The 12,821-nt window shown below is 59.0% G+C and overlaps 1 protein-coding gene across 2 annotated transcripts in view; it reads right to left on the bottom strand.

The window, feature by feature from the left end:
- Nucleotides 1-304: 304 nt before the first annotated feature.
- The window catches only part of WDR1 (WD repeat domain 1), a 39,836-nt gene continuing 27,319 nt past the window's right edge, over nucleotides 305-12,821 (bottom strand). Inside the window, exons 9-15 of one of the 2 annotated variants that reach the window (XM_060148512.1) lie at nucleotides 11,606-11,698; nucleotides 9,945-10,096; nucleotides 9,140-9,227; nucleotides 5,992-6,135; nucleotides 4,724-4,897; nucleotides 2,896-3,040; nucleotides 305-1,203 (exon numbers count right to left, since the gene is read on the bottom strand). In XM_060148512.1, coding sequence (XP_060004495.1) covers nucleotides 1,097-1,203; nucleotides 2,896-3,040; nucleotides 4,724-4,897; nucleotides 5,992-6,135; nucleotides 9,140-9,227; nucleotides 9,945-10,096; nucleotides 11,606-11,698 — 903 coding nt within the window. In that variant the 3' untranslated portion in view covers nucleotides 305-1,096. The remainder of the gene's footprint in view (nucleotides 1,204-2,895; nucleotides 3,041-4,723; nucleotides 4,898-5,991; nucleotides 6,136-9,139; nucleotides 9,228-9,944; nucleotides 10,097-11,605; nucleotides 11,699-12,821) is intronic. The other variant, XM_060148513.1, reaches the window with a different exon arrangement.

The following is a 12,821-nucleotide window of genomic DNA, read 5'->3' as shown; positions in this document are numbered from 1 at the left end:
TGTGATGGCCCAGGTCACACAGTGATTGGGGAGTCAGGATGGGAGGGGATCCCTAGGTCCCATGCCTTCCCGAACCATCCCCTGAGGCTGCAGGCTGGTGAGATACCCAAGCCATGGGCTTCCAAGCAGCTTCCCAGTCCCCTGCCCCCACGTGTCCCTGTCACACAAAGTCAGCGACCCACAATGAAGAGAAAAGGTATTTAATTATTTCTCCATCTAAACTCTTAAAGCGCTCAAAGTGTTTTCACAAGTGCCAGCATTTTACCAGTGATTCCGACATTCGCAAAGAAACTCCAAATCACCGTGCTTTATACTTATTTTAATTTCTGCACTGGAAAAGAAAAGGAAGGTGTAAATGAGGACAGGTTAGTTTACAGTGACTCCATCTTTGCCTTTAAATTAATCTTTGCTCTTGGGAACAGAGGGGGATAGAAAGACAGGAAAACATCAAAGCACGAGAGTGAACCGGTGACCAGGATGCCTCCCCGTCCTGCTAACTAGGGATCTAAAAGCCTAGAGGCAGCGCCGTAAACACTGAGAGACATCAGTTAAGATACATTAAAAAAAAAAAAATCCCCACGATTCCATTCTCAAAATCAAGCACAGAAACTGACAGTGAAACACGGGTTCCATGTGCGCCCATTGGCCCTGAACGAGCACCACTTGCTCTACAGCATCCGCCCTGCCGGCCAGGAAGGACCCGCAGGTGGGCAGTGGGAGGGGATGCAACCCCCCCGGAGCCACAGGCGGGTCTGTGTGCTTTGGAGGCTCTGCCTCTGGAATGTTCTGCGCGGGCAGGCGGTGGGTTTGAGTCACGCGCCACACGTGGTTGAAGTGCTCACTTTATTTTCCATGTGCAAACTGTCACCGTCTAAAGCTTTCAGGACTTGTACAGACAGCATCACCCTGCGAGCGGGGCAGGCGGGCAGGCGGGGAGGAGGCAGGGTCCTCCCAGGGGGCGGGGCCGAGGGCGGGCACGAGGTGAGGCCCCTCCCCCAGGGGCAGGGTGGGGGCCGGGCAAGGGCGGGACACAGAAGTGACTGTGGAGCTGCGTTCAACCCAAGTCCCTGATTCCGTTGGTCCCGAGGAGGGCTCCTCAGTAGGCGATTGTCCACTCTTTGACAGAGGCGTCGTGGGAGGTCGTGACCAGCGTGTGCTCGTCCAGCCAGGCCAGGCTGCTCACGTGGTGGAGCCGGTGCGCATCTGGGGAGAAAGAACATGCGTTCTGAGCCAAACCCAGGAGCTCTGCTCCCACAGGTACCTCAGACCAGAAGATGGGAAACCCGGGCCGAGATCACCCACAGGGCCACCGAGAAACCCAGCAGGATCCTGGTCAACCAGACCCCTTTCCTCTTCTCAGTGGGGAGCGTCTGGGTAATGGGAGGGGAAGCAGGTGTTCTCAGCCCCCCACCACTGACACTCCCTGACCAGCAGCGATCCTGGCTGCAGCTCCCAGCGCCAGCACAGTCCTGACAACCACAAACGCCCCTTGGAGGCAAAACTGCCCCTCCCCACAGGGGGTGAACAAGTCTTTCTATGCATAAAGCAACAATGTACAGACAATACACAAACAGTGCACAGTATATCTGTGGTGTTAAAATGGGGAGATGAGGAATAAAACGTTGAGAAACACAAGGCTGGGGTACCTGTGCACACAACAGTTCGACCTCAGGCCAATGCACGTCCAGGGACCTGTGACCCCACGGCCCAGACAAGGACCGGACTTTCCACCCGCTACCCTGCGAGCTCTTGCTGCCTCTTGAACTTGCTCGAGTCTGAGTCTTACTACAAAACTGCTGCTTTCTGTGGAGACCAGGATGGCCCATCTGAGTCTGCTCTGTCCCCTCCTCCATCCTGGACCAACCGCCTTCCCACCCACTTGGGGTCAGCTTGCTGGTCCCCTCCCTCCCCCTGCTGGGAATGGTAAAAAGCTCTGTGGGGTTGAAACAGAACAATTTTTGAATAGGAAAGGATCCCACTTACGTTCAAGACAAAAGGCTGCCTGCCAGGTAAAGAATGGATGGAAAGGGACCAGAGCCCATGTGAGATGGTGACACGGGAACAGATCTGAGATCCACCCTGGATGGGTAGGGTCCCCACCAGGGCCATGAGCCAGATGTGACTACAGTGCCCCTGAAGTGAGCTACTGCCACATGTGGAAATATGTTGGGTTAAATAAAACTTACTATTAGTAATTTCACCTGTTTCTGTTTTAAATGTGGCTGCTAGGAAGATGTCAAGTCCACGTGTGGTTCTCGTTATACTTCTATTGGACACTACTGTCCTAGAGTGAGAACCCAGTTATGAGTTTATACTGAAGGGGGGTGGGGTGGGTGGGAGAAAGCAGGTATTACAGTCTGAATGTTTGTGTCCCCCCAGAATTCCTAAATTAGAAATCTAATGTCCAAGGTGACGGTGTAGGAGGTGGGGCCTTTGGGAGGAGCCTACCTAGGTCACAAGTGGGATGAGCGCTCTTATACAAGAGGCCCCTTCCACCACGTGAGGACACTTGACGAGAAGTCTGTGACCTGGAAGAGGACCCTTTCCCGGCCAAGCTGACACCGAATCCTCGACTTCAGCCTCCGCAACCGTGAGCAGTAGACTTCTGTGCTTTAGGGGCTGCCTAGTCTGGGGTATTTTGTGACGGAGGCCCGAACAGACTAAGACAAAGGAGATGCCAGGAAAACCCTTTTACTCAGTGTGTGTCCCAGAAACCGAGACCACCTGCTTTCACGCTGGGCACACGGGCGTCCTCTGCCCAGACCAGCAGCGCTGATGTTTGCTGGAGCGCCAGGCTTCCGTGAGGCCACCTCCCTGAAGCACAGAAGGGACCCTCGAGCCCTGGGGACACCTCTCCGGAGCTGCCTGGGGAGCCGAGGAGGGCGCGTGAATCACCTTGGATCTTGACCCTGGTCTCGGGGTCACTCAGGGTCCACACGTACACCATCATGTCCATGCCGCCCGAGGCGAAGTGCTCGTTGTCTGGAGACCAGGCCAGGCAGACAATCTTCGCGTGGTGTCCATAGAAAACGTTGTTCTCCTGGGTGCAGATTAAAAACAGGTGGCGGGTCAGGGTTCAGGCCAGAGTGAGTGGGCAGCAGGTCACCTAACCTTCACGAGGGCCAGTGCTCATGAAATGCTTTCTCTGTGCCTGGCTTCTGAAACTCTCACCAACTCACTGACTCCTTGTAACAACCCCAGGGTGCCCACTGCTTGAAGGCACAGAAAGGGGCAGCCCAAGATCAAACAGTAGCCACCGTGCCCCCCAGGACCCAGGACTCCAGGGCTGCCCTTGTAGCATCTATCACATGGGCCAGATGTGCCCATTCGCCTGCACAGAGCTCTCAGCCTAGGGAGGGGGCAAATGAAATTGCTTCAAGTGTGATAAACGCAGAATCTGATAAATGTGATACTGAGGTGGAAGGAACCTCCTGGGACGTGACGTGTTCTTTATGTTAATGGAGGTGTGGGCGTACGTGCAGGTGCAGGCATATGCACAGCGCTGGTGTATACTTATGTTCCCACTCATCCTTCATTATATGTAAATTTTACAGCCAAAGATAAAACTACTAAACTCTAGTTAATAATATGTAGGCTGATATATTATACAGATGCCTGTAATTTACTTTAAATGCACTAAAATATTAGGTTACTAGATGGATAACGTGACATAGTAAAATGGTAATGGTAGAATCTAGGTGATAAATTCTCTTGACTCCGCTGTAGATTTCAAAACTGTTCTAAGTGTTGGAGGTTGGGGGGAGGGGGCCAGGCTGACTCCATGGGAAGGACTGGAGGACGCTCCATCTGCCCCACGCCCTGTGGTCCAGTCACACCCAGCGGGTGACCGAATCCCTCCAGAGTGGTCTTGTTTGTGAAATGCGACTAACACTGCCCAACAGGGTTGGCTGGTAACACATGGGCACTCTCACACCTCACACGACAGTGTCCTTGGCTGTCCTGCTCAGAGTGGGATGAGCTTCCAGGGCCTTGGCAACCGGGTCCTCTCTCTCACCCATCCACCGCTAGGGAACCCCCCCGCCCCTGAGTGCAAGGCCACATCCGGACGACCAGCACTCACACTTTATAGGGCTTGAAGCAGCAGTGAGATTCAAGGGAAAAAATAATAATCTAGCCTAAGCCTTTTGACAGAAGAGAAAAATAAGGCTCCAGAAGTCACTGAACCAGGCCGCCAGGTGAGCCAACCAGCCCGATTCCACAGCAGCCATGCTGCCGCCCAGGTGAGCCAACCAGCCCGATTCCACAGCAGCCTTGCTGCCGTCAGGTGAGCCAACCAGCCCGATTCCACAGCAGCCCTGCTGCCGTCAGGTGAGCCAACCAGCCCGATTCCACAGCAGCTTTGCTGCCGCCAGGTGAGCCAACCAGCCCGATTCCACAGCAGCCTTGCTGCCGTCAGGTGAGCCAACCAGCCCGATTCCACAGCAGCCTTGCTGCCGCCCAGGTAAGCCAACCAGCCCGATTCCACAGCAGCCTTGCTGCCGCCCAGGCCCCTAACCTTTTGACAGCTGTTCTGTCCCGGGCCCACAAACTGCTGGACTGCAGGGTAAGTCTCCTTTTCCCACGTCATTCACGCTCTAGGAGCAACGAAGCTGCGTGTCCTGGGCACCCGCCCGGTTGGTGACGACAGGGGAGAGATGCCAGGGCCCCCTCCAGCCGTCTGCGCTGCCCAGTGTGGAGACAGGGAGGGGACCTGCCCACTCACCGAGTAGCCGTCAGCAGTGCTGAAGACCGTGACCACTTTGCTGGCGTCGCACACAGCGAGGAAGGCGCCGTCATGGGAATAGGCCAGGTCCGTCACAGGGCCCTTGGCCTCCAGGAGCTTGCCCTCCTCCTTCAGCGTGCTGCCCAGGATGGAGTATAGGCGGACGTTCCCATCCTGTGGGAGGACAGAGGGGCAGTGGGTCACTCCTGACACGCACGCACGCACGCACACACACACACACACACAAACACACGCTCCCCCGACGTCCTTCTTTTTGGAGGGAGGCACCAGGGTATCAATAAGAGGCAGCGCCTTTCTTCCTAACCACTGCCCTGGCTCGGCCACCTGCCCACGTGCTGGCTCCTGTGCCAGGAGAGCTGCTCCTTTGTCCCCCTGGCACCACAGGGCAACTCCTACAGCCCTGCGGCAGCTCTCGTGGTTGCACAGGCACAGTGGGCAGAGTTACATTAAGATAAGTTTAATTATTACATTAAAATTTCATTAAAACGCAGAACCCCCCAATTGTGATTCTGCGTGTTTGGGGGCTCACGAGTCTGCTTTTTCCACAAAAACTCCAGTAAGTTCCAGCGCAGGCGTCCACAGGCCAAGCTCTGAGAAACACCTGTACACGAGTTACCTCTCCAACAAGGGCCCCTCATCTGCCCTGACTGTCCTCGGCCGGAGCCATCTGCCCGTGCCCTGTACCCCACACCCGGCAGGTGCCCTCAGGCACCAGGCTCCTCTCCCTGCTCTGTCGAGCCTGGCTCCTAGCAAACGCCCCATCCTCGTAGGGTCCAGGCACCTCTCCTCGGGGGCTAGGAAATGAGGGGAAAGAGCAGGGGACAGAGGAGCGGCCAGGATGCGGGCAACAGGAAGTCAGACTCAAGGGGAACTGAAACCCTCAGGCTGGCACTCCACTTCACGGGTGTGAAGAATCTCCTGCCGCCTCCCTGAGCCCAGCGAGCCCGGCTCGGGACGCAACTCCTTTTACACGTGCTCCATCCACGAGCTCCCCAGGCCAAGGCATCCCTGCCCTGTACCCGTACCCCAGCAGAGCCCGCCTCACTGCCCAGGACCCTTGGTCTCCCGGGAGGCTGCCGTGTCACCTGGGGCTGGCAGCCTGGGGGGAGGGTGGCCTCGCAGGGCAGCCCAGGGAGGCTCTCACTTGGGCGGCAGGAGGCACCCCAGCTGGTTCCCGCCGCCATCCCTCCTGCCCTGAGGCAGCCGGCACTCACACAGCTCACAGCGCCCCCAGCCCGGCCACATACCCCAGGGCGGAGGGTGTGGGGACAGGGCCTTACCGCACCCCCGATGGCCACCGTCTCGCCACCCGGGTGCACAGCCACCACCTCGGGCTCATAGCCGGGGCTGTCGATGCTGAAGCACTTCCTCTGATCCTTCAGCAGGACGATCTGGGAAACACACAGGCAGCCGTTAGAGAGAGGCCCCAGGACCGACGGCCCAGGCCCGGGCTGGGCTCCATCTTCAACCTTTTGGGGGCCAGGCTGGGGCTCCAGCCACACTAAGTGGGACTGGCCCCGGCCCTGTGGTGTTTCTCCCTCATCTGTCAATATGAATGGTGCTGTTATCGCCACCCGCACGGGCTTCGTCAAAAGCCATCGGACGCCTGAACTTTGGTTCCTCCAACTCTACGTCGAATGTAATAAATGATCTTTGCAGAGCCGAGTTCTCACGGGTTCAAGAGGACGCAGCCCTCGGAAGTGGTGAAGCTATAAGCTGACACGGGAAATGAACAGGACAGGCTAGACTTCCAAGTTCTGGCTTCTCGGGTCCAAAAAACACCCTTTGCAACCTTGACCCGTGGTGTGTGAAAAAACTGATGATGTCAGTGCGTGAGTCCCCACAGCCCAGGGACACAGGGCTGGCACCCCACCTGCTGGGAGGGAACCCAGGTGCTGACTACAGCAGGTAAGCAACAGCGCCGCGAGGCTCTCCGCTAGCCCTCAGCCCCGGAAGGGAAGGGAGGACAGGACAGACGGCTCACGGTGAAGTGGCCTGGAGGCACCCAGCGCACTACCCCCTTGCCCTGTCCCAGCCAGCACCTGCCTTGGCTCCCTCCTACTTGGCAGGGCAGCACACGGTCCACGGACAGGGCTGAGCGCCCGGGTGTGCAGGCCCCACTGAAGCACCCTGATGGCCCGGCTCAGCCCCCTCCTGCTGGGGGTTGGCGGGGTGGAGGGGATGGGATGGGTCACACACACCGGTTCATGAACTGAACTGAGCCTTGGCCTCCTAGGGGTAAGAACCCAGCAGTGCCTAGACATCACGGAGACGGAATGCAGGGCTCAGAATAAACACTGGGCCTAGCAAAGGCAAACAAAAACAGCAGCTACAGCCCACCGTGTGGGAGCCACGCGCCTAACGAAGCGCGGTGTGTCTGTCCCTGGCATGGCAGGGTCACCTCCCGGTGCATAGGAGCAAATGAGATGCAAGCCCCGCAGCTCTCAGGGCCATGGGGTCCCAAAGCCCCGCCCTGGCAGCCACAGTGCGCCTTTGCCCTCTGGCGCACAGCCCAAGGCCGCCTGGCATGGTGACCTTCCACGTCCTCACCCCCTCTCGCTCCTCGCTACACCCTCCTGGTTCTAATTCACTGGACCGTCCCCAACAGGGTAGCCTCTCTCTGTGACAGCTCTGGCTTCACCCCATCACATCCCTGCTCAAACCACCAGCTGTCCCAAGGGCAAGCAGGCCCCTCCCCGCCCTCGGGGTGCGTTGCGGGCTGTGCTGTCAGGTAGGGGAGGCAAAGAAGCACCAGGCGGATGGGCGGCAGCACCCTCCCTAAAATTTGCTACAGAAAACGCACCTTGAGAAACATTCACCTGCATCACCTGCCCGACTCCGGAAGCGCACTTACCCACCTACACCTGACAGGGGAAGCCTGAGGGCACTGGCCCAAACCTGCCTCAGAGGCAACACTTGAACGTGGCTGTCCCCTGACCTAAAATCGCGGGCCCCTCCAGGACATTGTGCGGACCCTATGCCCAGCCATGGGGAGTTCGGGTCAGGACGCCCTAGGGAACCAGGGCAGAGACAGTACATCACAGGACAATGGTCACACCTGACCCCGTGGGCCCTGGACTCCTTGGAACCTGGGGGTTGGACCCTGCACTCGCCAGCCCCTCCCGCGCAGAGCCCCAGGCGGCTCTTCCCTGAACTTCCCCACGTGAGCCCAGCGTGAGCCTCAGAGGCCACAGCCTGTCCCGACCGCAGCTCCAGACGGGAATCTGAGGCCAGTGCGGGAGGCCGGGCAAGGCCGCAGAGCCCAAGGTCTCACCTCTCACCTACAGGCCAGGTGCTCAGACACGAGGCTGGGGGAGCCCCCTCCATGGAGCGGCAGCCTTCCCGCCCGTCCTTCTAGAAGGTCCTCGTCCAGTCTTTCCCCCACTTGCTAAGGCGCTCACGGCCCTTGATTCCTCTTGCGCCCCTGCTGACTGCCCAGGCTGTCTGCAATAACTGCTTGACAGGAGGTTCGTGTTATCTAGGACACACAGGAATCCACTCTCCCCAAAGCACTGAAGCTCCCAGAATGGAGGAGGGGTGGCGGATCTGAATGACAGCTTTCGGCGGTGGGTCTGCCACTTGTGCCAGTGGGCGGGGGCTCCGTCACACCTGCCTCCTCTGATCTGCACGCTGGGATGCCCAGCCCGCTGACAGATGGCGTCTGCTGCAGAGCAGGATCCTGGATAAAGTGGGTCAGGCTTGGGTCTCAGTCAAGGGTGCTTCGTTCCAGAAATTCCAGGAGACGGCGTGTAGAGACCTTACCGCCTTGAATAGAACCCAGGCTGCGGGGCTGAACGCCAGACCCCACTGTGCCGAGGAGCGGCCCTCTACGCCACCCGCCCATCACGTGGCCTCAGGGAGTCACGGTCACTATCAGCCTCCTCGCTCATGGAGATGGTACAAGGAGCCCGACACACACTTCCTCATAATCCTCCCCGTGAGCTGCGAGGGATGAGAAAACTAAAGCTCAGAGAGGGTGAGGAAAATGCCCGAAGCCACACCACCCCAATGCTACAGGGCTGGGATTCGAATGTGAATGGACACAGCTGCCTGGGCCGTGCCTCTCGTGGGCCTCATGGGCGAGGGATGTGCAGGGTGCGTGACCCTTGAGCGCAGGCTCTCACCAGGCTGCCCGGGTTCAAATCCCAGCTCGGCCCTTTGCTAGACGCAGACTTTGGGCAACTTACTCTATGTGCCTTGGTTTCCTCACCTGTAAGGTGGGGATGACGCCATGCCTGACTGATAGGACTCCAGAGGATTCAGTGAACACGTGGGAAGCCCTCAGCACACGCAAACTGGGCTCAGTAGAAACGGGGTTGAATGCGCCCGAGAGGGGATGTGGGGACCAGACACTGCGCAGCGTCAGCCTGAACTGAACCCGGGCGGGAGCCATACCTGACCGATGCACACGACCACAGTGTAGCCCCCGGGGCCGACAGCCACGCACTTCGGCTGGATGTCCAGTTTCACGACTCCCTGTCCGCTGTGGAGAGGAGGAAGTCGTTATTTCAGTCTCCAGGGGCACAGGGTGGGTGTAAATACACACTCACTGCAGGACCACAGCACTCGGGTGACTCAAGGAAATTCCACCTTGATCTCTACTGCATGAGCCTTTGCTAAAACACAGGAGGGGGTAAGGGAAGACTCAGTCTCTGGGAGAGAGATGCGGAGTCATGATGGGGGCTGGGACGAGGGGAAGGGGGTGGCGAGAGGAAGTGAAGGGATCACTCCCTGTTCCTACGCATCTGTGCCAAGTGCCGCCCCCACAGCTGCCCTGTCCTGGCTTCTGCCCACGTCCACCAGTTAGAGACCCCGGAACTCCCCGGGTACAGACAAAACTGAGCTCTGACCCCACCCGCCCGCAGTCATAACCAGTCTCCTCTGCAGGGCAATTAAAATTTAAAAAACCTGGTACTTCTAATTGGTGAACATTGTGTTACCTTTACTTTTGGTTAAAACTATGAAAACACAAACTAAAAAAGTTGCACATGCAAAGAACTTCTTGAAAAATTCCACGTAACTGGCAAGTGTGGCATCCCCAAGGCTCAGTGAATGGGCCCCTGCGACCGGGTGACCAGGCCGTGGCTCTGCCCCGGGTCCTCTCATGAGCCGAGGCTCAGGGCAGCGGCCCGGCCCCTCAGAGGGCTTCACCAGGGACGTGCTCAGGGAGGGGCACGGACTGGCCCCAGGCAGCTCTCACCTGTAGTCCCGCAGCGTGAGGTTGGTGTACCGCACCGTATCGTCCATGCTGCAGCTCACCAGCTGCCCGCACTCGTCCACGGTCATCCTGGACACCTGGTTCGTGTGGCCCTTCCCGGCGAAGGAGTCGTTCTCCCCCGTCTCTGAATCCCAGTAATGTGGAGCAGCGGTTAAGGAAGAGCCTGACGTCCAGGGCGTGGCACGAGCCCTCCAGGGAGGCTGCAGCCAGGCCCTTGTCCCGGGCCTGGGGGACTCCTTGTGCATGTCCAACTCCAAATTTCAGGCAGCAGACGTTCTGGGGAGAGGGCCAGTAGGCCATTTACAACCCCACACACCCAGTTAGACACAGTCCGCCCGTCTTCAGAACAGGAACCGGGCAGTTCACGGGACTGCGCTGCCCTGTAACAATGCAACAGCACAGCGCCTCCCTCTGAGAGCGGGCTCAGAAGGAAGATACCTTTCCCTGGGACCCTGCGTAACTGGGCTAAAACACAGCCCCCCTCCCCCGGCTCTTTCTAGCCTGCTGTCCAGCCCACGGTCCTCAGCAGGAGGCTGGCTGTGCCCCGTGGCTCAGCCGATGGCCACCTAGGTGCCACCGGGTAAATGGGCCTGGGGCTGACCCACCTGGGCAGGGCCAGCGTGTGGACTCTCAGCTCGAGGGGCTCAGGTGTGAGGTGTTTTAAGTTACAAGGTTCTCTTTTTACATCAACAAATGAGTGTCATTTGCACCGAAGACTGTTCCCTTAGGAAGCTGCATGTATATTCCACTCCTGACATGGTCTTGTGAAGGGGCCGCCAGCCATCGATACCGTAGGAGGTTAACGTATGAGTGGGGAGGAAGGAGCGGCTCCAGGAGGGAGAACGCTGGGCAAGACCCTCCGCTGTACCATCTCCTTACGTACGATGGGGTGGAGGGTGACTTCTCTGCCCTCCTCCCTCGGGGCTGAGGGAGACCTTCCCAGGGAGGAAACCCTACAGACCAGGCAGGTCTGCGGAGGTGGGAGAAGCAGGGGGTCTGGAACAGCCCCTCCAGGAGGCAGGGCAGCCACGGACCAGGAGCCAGGCTGCACGAGGGCAGGCCTCTCTCGCAGCCACGACAGACGCACTGAGGCGGGCCCCTCACACGACCCCTCCCACGCTCGCCATCCTGGGAGGAGGAGGTTGGAAGGGCTGCCGGGAACATCTCAGAGGGACTGCAAAGCCCCTCAGCGGGGAGCGGGGGTTCGGTTCCCGCCCAGCTCAGCCGTCGCCAAGCGGTGCAACGTTGGGGAAGGCACTTGAGGCATCTGAGCTACACTTTCCCCATTTTTAAAATAAAGGGACTCTCCCAAAAGGCTCTAAGTCCTTTGGGATTCTAACACACGTCGACTCTGCTGCTGCTCGTGAGAGGGAAGAGGCCGACACCAGGTCACAGACGGGGAGAAGCAGCTCAAGTTCAGGGAGGTCCAGCAACCATTCAAGGCCGCACTACGTGACCCACCAGGTCAAGGCCGCGGCCTGGAGCTGGAGGCCCCGAGTACGGACACGGCACCTCCCGGCAGCCAAGACCGGTCAGAGGAGCCCTGTGGCTGCCAGCCGGCTGGCCTCGCCTCCGGCACCGTGGGAACAGGAAACTCCCGACTCTCCTGCCAGGGGCCCCAGAGCCAGCGCTGTGAGTCAAAGGATATTAATGTGTCCGTCGTGGCTCCCAGAGTAGATGTAAGACTTGCCGCCGTTTTTATGCACCGTCAGGCACTGGATGGATTTGCTGTGGCCCTGCGGAGGAGACAGGCGGGGGGGTGACTCAGGACATGCCATCCTGCCTGTGCTTGTCAAATGCTCTCCACCCCTGGGAGAGGAGGCAGAGCCCTCAATGCCACAGCCCCGGTGGGCCCGAAACAGCCCCAAGCTGAGCGACCACCTGACAAACCCTTCAAACCCTCGACATTCGGGCCTCCCCACCGAGGCACTCAACCCGACCTGGGTGGAGGATGGGGGTCTAGTGGAAGCCCCAACAGCGCGCCCGGTCTGTGCAGACGGACCCAGCTACCCTCCCTCCCCACACAAGGAGGAAACGGCCACAGAGGGTGAGCCCCTACCGGAGGGGAAGCAGCAGTAGTGGGGAGTAGTCTTGGGAGGGACCAACCCTTGCAGAAGCAGGCAGGGGGACCCCCAGGCCACTTGGAGGCCCAGGAGGTCCCGGGTGCTGCTAACGGTTCGTCCTCTACCCAGGAGCACAGCTCGCGGCTCCGGCTCCAGCCCCTGGCTCGTGAGGTTTCTTCTTTCCCAGCTCTCCCCTTCCCCCGGAGGCTGTCCCAGGGCTGGGGCCCCACAATTTCCCCGACCGGCAACATGGTGGGCCCAGATCACTCATTTAGAACCAGTTCTCTGCTTCAAGAAAGGCACTTAACCTCCCCCGTAACTGCTCCTCGGATGGAAACAACCCGGAGGTTTGGTCTAACCATAGTTCTTTCCCCTCACCAGAGGCAGGCGGGTCCCTCTGAGCTTTGCTGACTGTTGCCACAGTGTGGTGTGTATCTTCAGAGAAAGGCACACACCGTTCTCAGAGACGAGAGAACCAGTGAACAGACCCCGAGTCCTTTCCACAGGGCAGCAACCCACTGGCCCCGCTACGTAAAAGCGTGGTTCTCAGACCAGTGCTGGCCTCACCGGGAGTGTCGCCCCATGCAGCCTGGAGACTGAGAACCTGCGCTCAACAAGATGCCTGGCGACTTGTGCACGCCCCCCGCCTAGGGCAGCAGCCTCGCCGGGAACTTGTGAGGAATGGAGCTCTCCCGTGTCCCACAGATGAACCCTCTGAGCGCCGGGGTGTCGCCCACCTACCGTGTTCTAACAAGCAGCCTGGCTCAGGTGATTGATGCCCCTTCAAGCTTGAGCC

The sequence above is a fragment of the Lagenorhynchus albirostris genome, chromosome 4 (assembly GCF_949774975.1).
Source record: "Lagenorhynchus albirostris chromosome 4, mLagAlb1.1, whole genome shotgun sequence".
NCBI lineage: Eukaryota > Metazoa > Chordata > Mammalia > Artiodactyla > Delphinidae > Lagenorhynchus > Lagenorhynchus albirostris.
Note: the sequence above shows the minus strand (reverse complement) of the source record. Positions and strands in the feature narration are given on the sequence as shown.